General features: G+C 33.2%; 1 protein-coding gene across 16 annotated transcripts in view; it reads right to left on the bottom strand.

The window, feature by feature from the left end:
• GPHN (gephyrin) overlaps window positions 1-18,922 on the bottom strand; it is a 621,731-nt gene that overhangs the window by 505,013 nt on the left and 97,796 nt on the right. For all 16 annotated transcript variants that reach the window (XR_007475727.1, XM_049706378.1, XM_049706375.1 and 13 more), the window contains exon 2: window positions 2,682-2,760. Coding sequence is in view for 15 of the 16 variants with exons in the window: in XM_049706378.1 (XP_049562335.1) it covers window positions 2,682-2,760 (79 nt within the window). In the remaining variant the exon portion in view is untranslated. The remainder of the gene's footprint in view (window positions 1-2,681; window positions 2,761-18,922) is intronic.

Below are 18,922 nucleotides of genomic sequence, written 5' to 3'. Positions count from 1 at the left end.
AGGATCTATCACATTATTCCATTAGCTTGCCATAGATATGAGTATAAAGTAGTCACTTTTGGTTCTGCCCTTTTGCTCTCCTCTGTGGCAGTAAACCTCTCAAACTTCATTCATTCATACATATACACACATACAACTCGGTTTTATTACTATACTTTGTCCACAGATATTCCATACCTGCTCATTTATCTGATTAAGACACTCTACACACCATTCTGAGTGTCAATATTGATCAGATTAGCCTGGGTTCTTCTCAACCTACTTTTTCCTTCTCTCTTTATTCTGTCTTCCTTTCTCACAGCATTAGTGATTGAAACACAGTACTTAATTTTTCTTCACACATCAACTCCTTTCAGCATCAGGAGCTCACGTAGGTGAAGCATAATACAAATCTGCCAGGCATATTAACATAGAGCATTCATTCAATACACATATCTTATTCTAATAATATTTTTTATTTGGAACATTTATTAAAATAACATATTATACAATTTTAGCAACCCTTACACTAGTCAGGAGTACTCATCAAATGCCAGTTATTTTTTGAGGGGATTTTTGCAGAAAAGTTATTTCCGAAATATTTTCTACTTAATGTTACAACATAAACAATTCATATAGAACCAAAAAGTAGTGTACATGAACTGATGAACAAACAGTAAAGAATTACATCAAAAATCTGGGAGTCTGCGCCAGACAAGAGGTATGTACTAAGGTATGTACTAAGTCAATGTTGCTATAGAATAGTAACTCAAAATAAAATATTTCCCATCATAACAACTGAAAAAAACACATTCGTTGTCCACATCAGGCATTTCTTTCCCTACAGAATTTCAGCAAGTAAGAAATATATCTTTAAAAAATGAATTACAGTCATTAATAGTACATTTTGACAATTCTTATTAAGAAAAAAGTTCCTTCCAAATCCAAGTGTCAAGGGCAAAGACAAATTCTTGCTCACTGAATTCTTACATTCAAGACTAATGCCAAGAGACTAATGCCAAGTTAAGAGAATGATGTTAAATTAAGATATCTAGCTACTTTAAAAGAGACTTAGAATTATTTTGTCCACTCAATGCAGTAGTGATCTGAGATAAATTTCTCTTAGAAATTTTCTGTAAGATTAAATTCCTATTTTAGTGATAGGTGACATTATGAATATTATTCTACATTCTAGGAAGAAGTACCAAAGTGTTTCAAAACACTACAACTCATTATTATAATCCAATTTTCAAGTATATTCTCCACACCTTTTATATTATTGAAGTCCATATAAGCACATTTTTTTCCAAAAACACTGCATTAAAAAGATATATGATCCCACTGTACCAAAAATATACCTTACAAATAATACAATGGAATAATTTATTTTATCCAAATGGGTGACATCTTTCAATGATATTGTAAAGCTTCTTCCCATATCCTCATGCACATGTTATTCAATATTCATTTACTAGGAATATTTATATCCACATAGAACAATTCTATTCTTCACTAAATATTTATAGAACTGAAAGGACAACTTATCAATCTTCCTTTCAATAAAAATCATGGAGAAAGAATACTGACAATCCTTTTGAATGAGGAAAAGAGAGACATTAAAAAAAAATTAGAGAATTGGGATTGGAAACTCATTTTGAAACTCATTACAATAATGAGTTCATTACAATAACTTCAATATTCAATCATTTTCACCATTCTGTCTTGTAACTATATTTTTTAATGACTTGGAAAATCATTATGAAATCAATAACCTTCAGGTTCAACACACTCCTGTGTTTTATTCCTCACACAATTTTAAATGAATTACTAGTAAAATCTGGATGAGTATAGATTACATCTGATGTGGAAGAGTAATTTTTTGTTATAATATATTTTACTGAATGCATTAAGTATCATTAAAGAAAGCATCTGCCCACACTCAATTTTCTTTCCCTGCTGCCCAGGGCTTAACTAGTATTGAATGTTTTTTTAATAAAAGGTGATCTTACTGGAAGGATATTTTCCTACAGAAGATAGTATGCATGATTTGCAGTTAATATAAAACTGAAAAAAATTGATTCATGAAATAGAAATAGAAAGTGACATTATATTCTGATATGAAATATGTTCTGATAAAGAATGGAACTGACTCATGAGCCAGAACATTAAAAATTGAAACCTACAAAACTCTTCAAAAATCTTGTGCTATACATAGTGTTCTAATGTAAAACATCAGAAATACATTCAATACAGTCAAGTATATTGTTATTACAAATAACCGTTTTACATTTGTAATTATACTTACAAATGATTATTATAAATTATTCAAAAAAGCTTAAAATTTATGTAAACAAATTCAATCTTGCCTTCCCAAGCAAAACAACTACTAATCATCTTCCCTGCCTGCTATCTACTGCCACATTGGTAAGATATCATCAACCATTAGTAGATACTCTTTGAAAGTCAATCATTAATCACAACTTTATCTCGTCTTCTAAAATCTCCTCAATTTCTAAACAGAAAGTGTTCCATAACTTCACTTCTGTTGAAACTGTTCTATGTGCTTCACTATATGTAACACAAATTGTCAGAAAACAAGAAATTACTCAACCTTAAATCAGTTCTGTTACAACTCTTCTGGAAAAAGTCACACAAATCATAAAGTTTTAATTTACACTTAATACTGAAAACCAAATACTTACAAAGAAGGATCTTGTACAAGATCTTTGAGATTTATCCCACTGCGATCTTCTGCAAGATTCCTGAAGCAACTATCACTCACTAAACAGGAAAAGGGGAAAGAAAAAGAAAATTAATTTTTGTTTACATTTCATTTAAATTATTACTGTCCAAAAGGAATTTTGAAATTAAAATTGGTTCTCTGGATAGGGTTTTTCTAAACATCAAGAATGATCAATTTCTAGGCCTGGTAGATTGAACAGCAAATATTAACATTCAATAACATCAATAATCTAAGCACACAGACTTTATATAAATACAATATATAAAAGAATAAACATACGAGTCTAAATTTTATTTTACTTTTACAAGACTAATTTACCAGTCCATAGTGGCAAGTCACTGCTTCCACAACAACTGGAAAAAAAAAAAAAAAAAAGGTAAACTATCCCCCAAAATCATATTTTTAAAGACAATGGAGAACTTTGGATACAAAAAGGATAAACTAGGAGAAAAGTGCTATCTCTTCTTGGGTAAGCTGAGCCTCCTGATTGTTTCATTACTGGGAGGATTTACCATCTAGACGTAAGAACCAGACAGAGGGACACTACCAGGGAAAAGAGAAACCAGCATAGTTTGCGATAGCTCTTGGGCGCGCAATGACAGACTGGAATCCCATGGGACCCACAAGACACAGACAGTTTTCTTCTGGGAGATTTGCTGGGGCCTAGGACTGTACAAGAAGTTCTGGGGGAAGGAGAAGAGAATGGGACACAGGGCAAATAATGTTTTCTGCAGTGCAGAAGTGATTAGGAGTTAAAGTCACACTACAACAGATGGAGTCTACCACTTTCAGTGCAGAATTTCAATAGGTCTCCCCTCAAAGATATTTGCTCTCAATCAAAAGCATCCCACCTTGAGAGGGGAGATGAGTAAAAGGGGGCAGAAGCCAAATGGTAGAGTAAAATCTCCAACAATTTCATAGTACATTAGTACAAAGCCACAGCACAGAGGAATAACTGCAACGCAACAGGTCTGGCCCTTAAGACATTTAAAACCAGAGGCACACTGAGTATATCTAAAGCTGTCATTCAAACCACCCAGCTCAATTTGTGGCTGAGTTGAGATGGTTAACACTTAATCATTTCTTTCTAATATAATATTGAAAGAAAATAACATTTACATCAATTTCTATCCTAGTATAGACAGTATTTGGCATACGATAATAATTACAAAGTACAGGAAAGGGGACAAAATGTGACCAATAAACAGTTGAAAGTATATGCCAACCCACAGATAATACAGAATTAGAAGACAAGGACTTTAAGAAAACCATAAGTTAAAGAAGATATACAAAAAATGTTCACAGTAGATGAAAGTTCTCACATTTCAATAGAGAATTAAAATCTGTGAAAAAGAATCTAATAGTAATTTTAGAACTGAGAAATACAGTATCTGAAATTAAGAAATCTGTGGGTGGGTTTTTAGCCAACTCAACACAGCAAAACACAGGATTAGTGAACTTGAAGAGAGCATCCAAACTGAAGTAAAAAGAAGAAGAAAAAAAAAAGAACAGAGCATAAGAGACATGTTGGAATCAAACAGCTAATGTAATTGTAGTTGAGAAGAGAGAGAATGGGGAAGAAGCAATATTTTCAGAAAAAACAGCTGAGAATATTCCAAAACTGATATAATACATTACTCATTGACTCTGGGAATACAGCCAACCCTGTACTGGAAAATGTGAAAGAAAATCACCCTCAGCAAACTGCTGAAAATCAAAGATAAGAAGAAAACCTTAAAAACAGCAAGGGGAAAAAAAGGACACATCACCTTCAAAGGAAAAACAATAAAACTTGCAGCTGAGCGTCCAACATAAACTATGGAATACAGAAGACAATGGAACAATATAGTTAAAATGCTGGGGGAATATCTAGAATCTAAGTCTATACCTTGATAAAATATCCATCCCAAAATTAAAGGTGAAATAAAATTTTACTCATATAAAAGTTTTGTATTCGTAAGCATAAATATTAAGTTATTATCTCCTATTTCAATTTAACAGTTTTATTATGTATCTCTTAGCCATTTTCAATCTTCATAAGGAGCAACAAGAATATAACACTTGCCTTGTCCCTTTCAAAAATCCATTACCTAATATTTTATTCATATTTTATATTCCTTTTTCTTACAGCTCAAAATTATAAGCTCCCTAAATCTGAATCTGCCTCTAATATAAATGAAAAACGTATATAATGATGCATTTAAAGGATCTGAAGTTGAAATCAAGTTTGCAGTTTTATTATTAACTCCAAAAAGGTATCCCCTACTTTTTTTTTTTCACAATGAGGTAATTTTGATCAATATATAATTTTCTCTCCATATTTAACAGACACTGATCTCAACCTATTGATTCGAGACAAATTTCCTGCTCTTCATAATTTTAACACAAATGCTCATTACAACATTTCCTAATTAGGGCCAAAAGGAAAAAAATAAAATGTTGCCACACTATAAGAAAAGTTGGTTTCCAGTTGCGTTGAACTAATATTGAAATTATAATATATTATATCATAAAATTTGTTCTCATAAAGTTTCTTGCCCGATTTGGCAAATATGAGAGCTTAGTTAAAACTTCAAGAGCCTGAAAGTTTGGGAGGCTTAATTAAAATAGAATAAACCTTTGCTCCTATAAAGGCTTATTAGTCAGCTAATGAAAATGAATTTTGCTAAAGGAGGCACTTTCTAACGTTCATATCTCATCCAAAGTTTAAGTTTAAAACAGAGCAAGAGGGCTTCCCTGGTGGCGCAGTGGTTGAGAGTCCGCCTGCCAATGCAGGGGACGCGGGTTCGTGCCCCGGTCCGGGAAGATCCCACATGCCGCGGAGCGGCTGCGCCTGTGAGCCATGGCCGCTGAGCCTGCGCGTCCGGAGCCTGTGCTCCGCGACGGGAGAGGCCACAGCGGTTAGAGGCCCGCGTACCGCAAAAAAAAAAAAAAAAAAAAAAAAAGAGCAAGAAATCTAAAGAAATTCAATAGTTTCTTAACAAATATTCTGAAACTCTACCTGCCTAATATATTTATTTTTAATAAAATATATTTAAAATATTTAAATATATTTAAAATATAAAATAAAATATATTTCACCAATGTAACAAATCTTGTTTTTGAATTATAAATAAGAACATGGTAGATTTTAAGAAGCTAGTGAACATACTTTTTTCATGTGTAAATCACACCAAAATCAATCAGTTTGGTCATCATATTTTTTTGTTGTTCTTCCCCCCCCCCCAGTATATGCCAACAAAAGGAATTACTATGCTTTGTTCCAATGATTAATATCACAAAATTAAGAGCTGGTTCTTAGGAACATACATATTTTTCAAAAACTGTCCCTTTCTATGATCACAGTGTGAAAGTTAAAGGTTTAGTGGAAAATGTCATTATGCTGTAATTTTTAAATATACCAAAAAATAGGAGCACTTAATTCCTTTTATTTTGAAAATATATCAGATAGTTCAATTAATACCTGATATAAGAAAAATTAGACTAACTCCATAATTCCTGGTTTCATTTTTTTAAGATAAATCTCTATATTTTTTGTTACTCAGATGAAAATCACATAACACAAAATTAACCATTTTAAAGTGCACAATTCTGTGACATTTAGTTCATTCACAATGTTGTGCACCTCCACGTCTATTTCCAAAACATTTTCATCATCCCAAGAGAAGACCTGGTACCCGTTAAGCAGCAAGTCCCCAATCCTCCCTTCCCTTCCCCCAATCACTGGCAACCACCAGTCTGTTTTTGGTCTCTATGGATTTAATAATTCTGGATATTTCATACAAATGGAAGCATACAATATAGGACATTTTGTGTCTGAATTCTTTCACTGAGCATAATGTTTTCAAGGTTCATCCATGTACAGAGAAATATCATTCCTCTTTATGGTTGAATAATATTCCATTGTATGTATGTACCACTTTTGTTCATCCACTCACCCTTTGTTGGCCATTTGAGCTGTTTCCACCTTTCAGTTATTGTGAAGAGGCTAAGTAAGCACACACGTACAAATATTTGTTTGAGTACCTGTTTTCAACTCTTTGAGGTATATATCCAGAAATGGAATTGCTGGATCATATGGAAATTCCATGTTTAACTTTTTGCCAATTGTTTTCCAAAGCAGCTGCACTATTTTACATTCCACCAACAATGTACAAGGATTCCATTTCCCCACATCCACAGACATTATTGTCTGTCTTTTTAAATTTAGTCGTAACAGTGGGGTGTGAAGTATTATCTCATTGTGGTTTCGATTATATTTCCCTAATGATAAATGACGTTGAGCATTCTTTAATATGCTTGTTGGCCATTTGTATATTTTCTTTGGAGAAATGTCTATTTAAGTTCTTTGCACACTTTTTAATTAGGTTGTTGAGTTGTAAGACGTCTTTATATATTCTGGATACTAGACCCAGACATATGATTTACAAATATCTTCTCCCATTCTGTAGGTTGTCTTTATGCTCTCTAGATGTCTTTTTTTTTTTTAATTTATTTATTTATTTATTTATGGCTGTGTTGGGTCTTCGTTTCTGTGCAAGGGCTTTCTCTAGTTGTGGCAAGCAGGGGCCACTCTTCATCGCGGTGCGCAGGCCTCTCACTGTCACGGCCTCTCTTCTTGTGGAGCACAGGCTCCAGACGCACAGGCTCAGTAGTTGTGGCTCACGGGCCCAGTTGTTCCGCGGCATGTGGGATCTTCCCAGACCAGGGCTCGAACCCGTATCCCCTTCATTGGCAGGCAGATTCTCAACCACTGCACCACCAGGGAAGCCCTCTCTAGATGTCTTTTAATGCACAACAGTTTTTAATTTTGAGGAAGTTCAATTTGTCTATTTTTTCTTTGGTAGTTTGTGCTTTTGGTATCATATTTAAGAAACCATTGCCAAATCCAAGGTCATGAAGAACTTCCCCTATGTTTTCTTGTAAGAATTTCAAAATTTTAACTGTTATATTTAGGTCTTTTATTCATTTTGACTTAATGTTTGTACATGGTGTGAAAGTAAGAGTCTAGCTTCATTCTTTTACGTGTGGGTATCTAGTTGTTCCAGCACCATTTACTAAAGAGGCTGTTCTTTCCCCATTGAATGGCCTTGGCACTCTTCTGAAAAATCAAATACTCACAGACACATGAGCTGATTTCTAGACTCAATTCTATACCATTTATCTATATGTCTACCCTTATGCTAATATCACACTGTTTCTATTACTGTAGCTTTGTAAGAAGCTTTTAAATTGGGAACTGTGAGTCCCCCAACTTTTTCTTTTTCAAGATATTTATGGTTACTCAGCATCCCTTGCAATTCCATATGAATATTAGGACTCTAATCCATTTCTTACACCAAACTTTTTTCCCATTTTAAGTAGATTCATTTTAAGATGCATTTGACTATTACCAATTACCTACCCTCATATGCCACTTTATATTTTTTTCCATGTTTAAGTCCTACCATTTTCTACCTCCTAGAAGAAAAGTTCCCTGAATTCTCCTAAAAAGGATGCAAACTAAGTAAAGAACTATTACTGAGCAAACTGAAGATAAAAATTGTCATGATGGAAATTTAGTAATGTTCTTAATATATCCAACCTAAAATTACAAGCCAAAATAATGCTAATATGTAAAACCTATACTATGATAACCATTTCACAACTACCAATGATGCCTGAATTTTAAGTAATTTTAAGTAATTTCAAGCTGTTGTGCACTTTGCTGTCAAAAGGTAACACATTCCCACGCTGAGAAAATTTAAAACAATAAGCGAAATCTCCTTTCCCAATAAATTTGCAACAGGTATGTTTCCTGAGTTCAAACTACAGTTTGAGCAGGATTTTTTGGATCTGATCCAAGTGGAAAGAAATTTTTTCATATTTTAAAATCCACTTAATAACTATGCAACTAAGGAGCCTCCACCTTGTCTTCAATTGGACATTGATTATTCTGCAATGTAATGTACACACTAAAAGGCAAGAAAACTTAATAGAATTCTAAAACCACATTCCAAATAATTAATGTGCTCCATTAAAATTATCTGTTCATGGACTGATATCAGTATTCACCAGTAACTATCTTTTCAATGAGTGGAAAGACATACGCAAAAATAAAACACTCCATAAAAATCAGCATTAATAAATGAACATTTACAATTTATTTTGATGACAAGAAATACTAACTGTAAACTCTAATCATTCCTCACCCAATTCCATTCTTTAAATTGGTAAATGTGTATGACAAATACGGCACTTAATTATTATAATTATATTTGGATTTCATAAATTTTAGAAATTGTAAAAATATGTTTTCTTTCTTGTGATAGTAGTATATACATAATATCTTCAATTTTGCCTCTTGGCCCCCAAAACCCAGAATATTTACTATCTACCCCTTATGGAAAAAGTTTACTGATCTCTGGTTTATAGGAACACAGCAGGATTACCATGCACCATACAGAGCTAGTTGATGTTACTCCCTAGCACATGCATTAGTATAGCATATTTCCATGACTATGCACAGAACAGCATAAATTACAGAACCGATTTATACTCTCCTCTATTTTTTATATCTCTGGCTAAATCCCATATCAAAACTCAAGTTATTGGGAAAACTTCCAAATATATTCATCCATCCTCATATATGTTCACCGACCAATCCTAGACAATGAGAGATCACTGAAGACTCAGTGGGGGGCCAGAAGTACCATTCTCACCTAGCAGTGCCGTGGAGAGCCTAACTCAAGTATCAAAGGAGGCCAAATGGAGAACTTGACTTCTACCCCAGCCTGGCAGTAAAGAGGAAATGACTACCTCCCTTTACCTGCCTGAGCAACGTGTGAGTAAGCCAGCAAAAACAGAAGATTTAAATAAGATCCCAGTTCATAATGTAATACCCAAAACGCCCAGGTTTCAACAAAAATATCAACTGTCATTATGGATTAATGGAACAGAATAGAGAGCCCCCAAAAAACCCCTTACACCTATGGTCAATTAATCTTTGACAAAAGAGGCAAGAATATACAATGGAGAAAAGACAGTCTCTCCAGCAACTGATGCTGGAAAAGCTGGACAGCCTCATGTAGATCAATGAAGTTAGAACACTCCCTCACACTATACACAAAAATAAGCTCAAAATAGCTTAAAGACTTAAATATAAGACATGACACCATAAAACTCCTAGAAGAGAACATAGGCAAAACATTCTCTGACATAAATTGTACCAATGTTTTCTTAGGTCAGTCTCCCAAGGCAACAGAAATAAAAGCAAAAAGAAACAAATGGGACCTAATCAAACTTATACATTTTTGCAAAGCAAAGGAAACCATAAACAAAATGAAAAGACAACCTAGGAAATGGAAGAAAATATTTGCAAATAATGCGACCAACAAGGGCTTAATTTTCAAAACATACAAACAGCTCATGCAATTCAATATCTAAAAAACAAACAACCCAATTAAAAAACGGGCAGAAGGGCTTCCCTGGTGGCGCAGTGGTTGAGAATCTGCCTGCTAATGCAGGGGACACGGGTTCGAGCCCTGGTCTGGGAGGATCCCACATGCCACGGAGCAACTAGGCCCGTGAGCCACAAGTACTGAGCCTGCGCATCTGGAGCCTGTGCTCCCCAACAAGAGAGGCTGCGATAGTGAGAGGCCCACACACCGCGATGAAGAGTAGCCCCCACTTGCCACAACTAGAGAAAGCCCTCGCACAGAAATGAAGACCCAACACAGAAAAAATAAATAAATTAATTTAAAAAACCCTGAAATTTGGAGTTTAATACTGAATTCTGCTTTCTAAAAAAATTAAAAAAAAAAATGGGCAGAAGACCTAAACAGCCATACAGCCATTTCTACAAAAAAGACATACAGATGGCCAACAAGCACATGAAAAGATGCTCAACACTGCTAATTATTAGAGAGATTCAAATCAAAACTACACCTCACACTGGTCAGAATGGCCATCATTAAAAAGTCTACATATAACAAATGCTGGAGATGGTGTAAAGAAAAGGGAACCCTCCTACACTGTTGGTGAGAATGCAAATTGGTGCAGCTACTATGGAGAATAGTATGAAGGTTCCTTAAAAAAACTAAAGAGTTGCCATATGATCCAGGAATCCCACTCATGAACATATAACCAGATAAAACTCTAATCTGAAAAGATACGTGCACCCAAATATTCATACCTGCACTATTTACAATAGGCAACCTAAATGTCCATCGACAGATGAATGGATAATGAAGATGTCATATATACATATATATACAGTGGAATACTACTCAGCCATAAAAAAGAATGAAATAATGCCATTTGCAGCAACATGGATGGACCTAGGGATTACCATACTAAGTGAGGTGAATCAGACAAAGACAAATACCATACGATATCACTTATATGTGGAATCTAAAATATTATACAATGAACTTACTTACAAAACAGAAACACTCACATAGAAAACAAACTTATGGTTACCAAAGGGGTTTGGGGAGGGATAAATTAGGAGTTTGGGATTAGCAGATACAAACTACTATAAATAAAATATATAAATGACAAGGTTCTACTGTATTGACAGGGAACTATAGTCAATATCCTGTAATAAATCATAATGGAAAAGAATATGAAAAAGAATATATATACAAAACTGAATTACTCTGCTGTAAACCAGAAACTAACACAACATAGTAAATCAACTATACTTCAATTAAGAAAAAAAAAGATAAAAAGTCAATTGTCATAAAAAGAACCGGGAAGATCTCAAACTGAATGAAAAAAGACAACTGATAGGTACCAATACAGAAATGATAAAGACGTTTAATCACAGAAAAATAGACCCCAAAAAATTAAAAATAAACAAAGCCTCAAGGACCTATGGGACCATAACAAAAGTCCTAACTTTCCTATCATTTGAGTCTTAAAGGAGAGGAGAAAAAGTGCAGGGCTGAAAAAGTATTTGAAGAAATAATGCCTTGAAAACTTCCCAAATTTGGCAAAAGACACAAACATACAGATGCAAGAAGCTGAGCAAACCTCAAACAAGAGAAAGGTAATGAAATCTGTACCAAGACAAATCGTGGCCAAATTTCTGAAAACTAGAGACAAAGAAAAAATCTTGAAAACAGTGAGAGAGAAACTACACCTTATCAATAGCAGAAAAACAACTCAAATGACAGGAGATCAGAAACCAGAGAAGAAAGAAGTGCTCAAATAAAAGAACTGTGAACCTACATACTATATATAGTGAAAATATCCTTCAGAGGTGGAAAAGAAATTAGGACATTTTTCAAATGAAGTTAAAACTAAGAAAATTTGTCACCAGGACACATACCCTAAAGAGCTGGGTCTGAGAAAAGATCAATTAAGTTGACAAACCTCTAACAAGACTGACAAAGGAAAAAAAAAATAGAAGACACAAATTACCTATATCAGGAATAAAACAGGAGGTATATGACTACAGACTCCATAGAAATCAAAATAATAATAAAGGAATATTACAAACAACTATAAAGGAGTTAAATTTAGCAACATAAAGAAAACAGACCAATTTCTCAAAAAACACAGATTACCACAATTCACCCAATATGATATAAATAATTTGAATAATCCTACAACTATAAATGAAATTGAATTTGAAATTTAAAAACTCCCCAAAAAGGAAATCTCCAGGCTGAGATGACTTCAGTGGAAAATCCTACCAAATATCTACAGAACAATTAATACCAATTCTATACCATCTCTTTCAGAAAACAAGTGGAGGGAAAACTTCCAAATTGATTTTATGAATCTACTATTACCCTGATGCAGAAACCAAAGACAGTACCAAAAAACAAAAACAAAATCCCACAAATATTTCCCATCTGAATATAGACTCCAAAGATCCTTAGCCAAAAGTCAGCAAACAGAATTCAGCAATATATAAAAAGAATTACATACCAAGACCAAATGGGGTTTATTCTAGGGATGCAAGGCTGTTTCAAAATTTGAAAAACAATTAATGTAATCCAACATAGTAAAAGGTTAAAGTACAATCACATGATCATTCAACTGAGGCAGAAAAAGTATTTCACAACATTCAGCATCCCTCCATAATAATAAAAAAAAAATCTCAAAAAAAATAAGAATAAAAGGGAAATTCATCAACTTGATAAACAGCATTTATAAAAATCTTCAGCTAAAACCATTCTCAGTGGTAAAAAGACTGAATGCTTTCCCCTAAAGGTCAGGAACAAAATGAAGATGTCTCCTCTCATCACTCTTACTGAATGAAGTAATGGAAGATTTAACCAGTGCAACAGGCAATAAAAGGAAACAAAAGGCATACAGATTAGAAAGACAGAAGTAAGCTATCCCTCATTACATATAACATCGTCGTCAACAGACAAAATCTACCAAAAACTCCTTGAACTAATAAGTGAGTTCATCAAGATGTTAGGATGTAAGATCAACATATAAAAATCAACTGTATTTCTATGCATTAGCCATGAAAACATTATCTTAAAGTTAAAATATAATACCATTTACAATTGTTCAAAAGAAAATGAAATACTCGTAAGTACATCTAACAAATCTTGTACAGCACTTGTATACTGAAAATTATAAAATGCTGGTGAAGGAAATCAAAGAACTAATAAGAGAGACATATGGTGTTCATGGATTGGAAGACTCAACACAGTACACAGTAACAATACATATTCTCCCCAAATTGACATCCAGTTTAGCATGCTTCCTATCAAAATCTCAGTGAATTTTTTTTATACCTACACAATATCACTCTAAAATTCATATAGAAAGACAAAGGAACTAGAATAATTAAAACAATTTTGAAAAAGAACTAAGAGTGAGGAACCACTCTTCTAGATTTCAAGACATATAGATACAGTAATCATGAATGTGTGGTATTAGCAGAAGGATGAACACACATATCAATAAATCAGAACACAGAACCCAGAACAGACCCAGACAAATATGCCCAACTCATTTTTGACAAAAGTACAAAAGCAATTAAATGAAGGAAAGACAATCTTGTCAACAAATGGTGCTGGAAAAAGTGGACATCCAGAGGCAAAAAAGTTTAACCTCCACCTGTGTCACACCTTAAAGAAAAATTAACTCAAACTAGATCATAAGAGTTAAATGTGAAATGTAAAATTATATTAAATTCTTAGAAAAAAACAGAAGAAAGTCTTATGGGCTAGGCAAGAATTCTTAGATTTAAAACAAGAAGTACCATCCATAAAAAGAAATATATATAAACTGTATTTCATCAAAAACTGCTGCTGTGTGAAAAATCCTGTTAGAAAAGTGAAAGAAACTACCAAAAATTATCTCTTTTTAGAACAACCAAATATGTCTGCATGTAATTTAAAATAGTTAAACCTTCTTCCTTTTAAGAAAAACCTCTGATGCTCACCTCCTTACAAAAGCATAAAAGTGACAGAAAAACATTTATATATCTTTTATAAGTCCATAATTGAATACCTTATCCATTATGCTTTATAAATTGCTTATGTTGAATATTACTCACACCTTTTTTTAAGAGAGAAGTTTGACTCTCCTGGAAAACTGATATGATTCTTCTTTTCAGATAATGATATCCACAGGACATATTTTTTTTGTTCCTATTTTGTCTTGGTTTCCAGGATACTTAAGAGTCAAATCTAGTACTCAATTGCAGTAAAGTGTACTGGATGTGTTTAACAATTACTATTCGTGTGTGTGTGTGTGTGTGTGTGTGTGTGTGTGTGTGTGTGTGTGTGTGTGTGTGTGTGTGTGTGTGTCTGTGCCTCTGTGTGTCTCTGTGTGTATCTGCTTCTACCTTGTGGAAGTTATTAGATCATAATTTGTAATAAATAAATAAAAAGTCCTGTCCATTCTCAGTTCACATGGAATTAGAAATCAGTCCTGAGATTTCTGTTGAAGACAAAAATATTCTGATTTGTAAGACCTATTAAGCAATCAGGAGTTTTCTCTATAAGGAACTGGAGGCTCAGCAGCAATTCTAGCTCCTTCTCTTCTAGAAGACAAATATCAGATAACTAGCTATGGAATACAATGAGTAGTCACCAGATCTCCTGGGAAGATGCCCAACAAATTGTACATTGTATTATGAAAAAATTTTAAGAGTAATGTTTGCTGCAATCAATTTAATTAACCATAGTAAAGGACAATGCTTCTCAAACCATAACGTGCATCAGAAACATCCAGGGAATTTTTGTTTTTTGTTTTTTTAAGTACCAGAACCTCCTTCTGTCTCAGCAATTGTGAGTTAAGATTTTGGGGTATAGTCAGGTTTTAAAATCAATGGTACAACAGAAAGAACAGTAAGAGTAAAGTCTGAACAGCGACCTCAAGTCTGGTTCTATCAATTACTAGCTATATGAGCATAAGTATATATCCTTCAGACTCTTCACCTATATACACAACGGGAATAAGAATATCTGTACTACCTAATGTTCAGAATTGCTGAAAAGAGCAAATGGGTAATATGTTAAAGCACACTGAGACCTGTAAGATACCATATAAATAAGATGTATGGTTAACATTACTAAGGCAAAGAGATCAACAGGACTGATAAATGTACAATGGGTTTATAATTAAATTCAAGGTTCCTTGACTGACATTATGGAATATTTTCAAGAGTAAATGTTATTTTATAAATTTCTGAATATGTGTCTTTTATTAAAAATATCTCTTCTAACATGGCAATAACCATCAGTAAGGATTCCTTTAAGGTAAAGGACTTTGAATCATGCAAATCTCAGATCGTCTTCATAGCTCTGTTTCCCTCATTCATTTTGTAGTCAGTATGCAGAGTTAAACCCACTGCAGCAAAGTCTCCAAGTGTCCATAGTTAAAAATCCTTCTCTCCACATCATTCACAATCATTTCCAACTATTTGCAATCATAAAACTTATCCCCAGAACACCAATAACATTCGGGTTATTTGGCTGCAAAATCAGCTGATTTACATACACACCACCACATGATTCTTAACCTTCTGATACCACATTATCAATAACTCCATTGTGGTAAAACTGAAAACACACAGGTAATAGCAAATTCCCCTGGATTTGCAAGTTGATTGCCATTGCAAGTTGATCTTTAAATCAAGGTAGCAACTTGTTTAAGATGATATTTGAATATATATTTTAAAATCTTCCTTTATTTCCCATTTAACACACATAAATACTACATAAAATATTTTGAGTTGTTATACATCCAAAAGTAAAAGACATGCTGATATTTGGTTTCTTGTAAAAATTAAAAGATCTTTAATACAAGGGAAGGAGCATATCTAACTGTAAGAAACACATACACATTTCTTGTACAGTTTTTAATCTCTTTCTTAAAAATTTAAATTGTATTTAAAGTATACTAGGAGGCTTTGGAGGGTTGGCATAATCTGATTTACGTTTTTCTTAAAACTTTATACAATTCACTTTTAAAATTTTAATTATGGTAAAATACACAACATAAAATTCACATCTTAACCATTTTTAAGTATATATTCACACTGCTGTGCAACCAATCTCAGGAACTTTTCATTTTGCAAAACTGAACCTCTGTACCCATTAAGCAACAATTCCTCATTTTCTCCTACCCTTAGCCTCTGGCAACCATAGTTCTGCTTTCTGTTTGTATGCCTTTAACTACTCTAGGAATCTCATGTAAGTGGAATCATACAGTATTTTCTTTTTGTGACTGGCTTGTTTCACTTAGCCTAATATCTCAAGGTCATCCATGTTGTAGCTTGAGTTAGAATATCCTTCCTTTTTAAGGCTAAACAATATTCCATTCTACATATATACTACATTTTGTTTATCCATTCAACTGCCAATGGACTTTTGGGTTGCTTCCACGTTTTGGCCAATGTGAATAATGCTGCTTTGAACATAGTTGTACAAGTATTTCTTCAAGATCTTACTTCCAGTTCTTTTGCATATACACTCAGAAGTGGAAATGCTGTATCATATGATCATTCTATTTTTAACTTTTTGAGGAACTGCCATATTGTTTTCCATAGCAGCTGCACCATTTTACTTTCACACCAGCAGCACATAGGGGTACCAGTTTCTCCAAACCCTCACCAATACTTGTTATTTTCTGGATTTTTTGACAGTAGCCATCTTAACGGGTGTGAGGTGATATATCATTGTGGTTTTATTTTACATTATCCTAATGATTAGTGATGTTGAACATCTTTTCATATGCTTGTTGGTGATCTGTACATCTTCTTTAGAGAAATGTCCATTTAAGTTTTTTGCCCATTTTTAATCCAATCATCTGATTTTCATTGTTGAGTTGTTTTTCATCTTTTGCAACTAAATTATAACTCTTAATAGTGTGATTTTAATCATATGTAAGTTTTTTTAAATTGTATTGAAAGTAACCAATAACAGTAGGAAAAAACCCACTGTGTTTCAAAACACAGTTATGTTGCATTATTTATAAGGTGACTTTGTATATACATTTTAACCTTTTTAAGCATTATGCCCCTCATCTATACAATAGGGACAATTATATGCCCTTATCCGATCTCATAGGGGTAGCCTGAATATCAAACAAGATAATTGTAAAACTATAAAATAAAGTTATATAAATAAATGCTGCATCCAAATCAGTTTAAACAGCTTTGAAAATTTTAAAATAAAGATGTACCAACCTGGAAAGAGACTGAGGATTGGGATGTATGATAAGTAAATCAGAAAAACCTGGATAAATGGAGCCAGATAAATATCTTTCAGATTAGTGTCATTCTTATCATTCATACCAATTCTTTTCTATTTTTCATTTGCTTCATAGATTTTTAAGTACCATGTTCTCCATTTAATGCTTGCTTCCAGAATACTCTTATGAAGTTCCTAAATATTCAGGAATTTCCAAGGAGCAATTTAAGAATTCCATATCAACTTCATCACATGGAGCTATAGAACAACCTGCCACTCTTCCATAGGATAGAGCATGAATTACTTTCTTCTTTCAACAAAGAAAAGAAAAACACAGCAAAACTTCTAAGCATGAAATAAGTAAACATTTGCATGCCTTACTGCAAATTTTAAATTAGTATTTTAAATATGCAATTATAAATTTTTATGTAAGAATTAATCACTTCTATTTAAATATAATAATTAACCTCTTCAAAACTTTGTAAAAACCTCAGACTAGTTTACTTAGCAACTGAATTTTAAAATCTCCTTATCCTTCTTTTACTTGCATAGTGGTTTAAGAACACAGACTCCAAAGTTAGATGACCTGGATTTGATCTTAGCATCCATTTAATCAATGTGTGACCTTCAGCAAGTTAACCTCTCTGTTCCTTGACTTTTTCATGTTTAAAATGAGGCTAACAATAATAGCACCTCTCTCAGAGTTGTTGCAAGCAGTAAATAAGTCAATACAGATGAAGTGATTAGAATACTGCCAGACACATTATAAATGTTACTGCTATTATTTCTATTATTGTAATCATTACTATTATCTCTGCTTTGGCTTTGTGATACATTCCCTTAAAAGGATAAAAGCAAAACTGAAACATTTTTGATGGCACATTTCACAGTTAAAGGTTTATCTAATTAACAAGGCAATCAGAAAAGATATCAATGTGGGCAGAGAATAAAATTCATCTTAGAAAGCATCATGAATATCTAAAAAAGTATACTGAACCACTAGATTACACTGTAATTTATATAGACAAATTTAAGAAAGATGGTATCTGAAGTACATAGATTTTTTGAGAACCTTACTATATACCTGTAATTACTTCTTCCCAAACTCACAATTTAACCCAAGGCTTACTGGAAATTTTACAGAAGTAATCATAAATCTAAGTAACAGAGAAATCCAAATTTCAATAAAGTCAGGCAGCTCTAAAGGTAAACTCCAATGAAGGCCAAAAACCTGGTTAATTAAAAGTAGTAATTTCAAATCTCACTAGAATTAAGCCATCACTTACAAATAAATCTCAGTTGGTTACCTTTGACTATGCATATACCTTCCTACCTACCTGCCTGGCACAGGTACAAGACTCAAGTAAAGGTGTAAATAATCAGTGCCATTAAACTGAGGAAAGTGAAACAGAATCACTTATCATATAGAAAAGGAAATAAAAGAATTAAAAGGCCAATTCCTCTAATATAACCACAGTAGAGGATAATAAAACCATATATTAATATAACCATAGATGTTGTTGGAAGCAGGGTGTAAATCTTTACTTTT

The sequence above is a fragment of the Orcinus orca genome, chromosome 2 (genome assembly GCF_937001465.1).
Source record: "Orcinus orca chromosome 2, mOrcOrc1.1, whole genome shotgun sequence".
Lineage (NCBI taxonomy): Eukaryota > Metazoa > Chordata > Mammalia > Artiodactyla > Delphinidae > Orcinus > Orcinus orca.
Note: the sequence above shows the minus strand (reverse complement) of the source record. Positions and strands in the feature narration are given on the sequence as shown.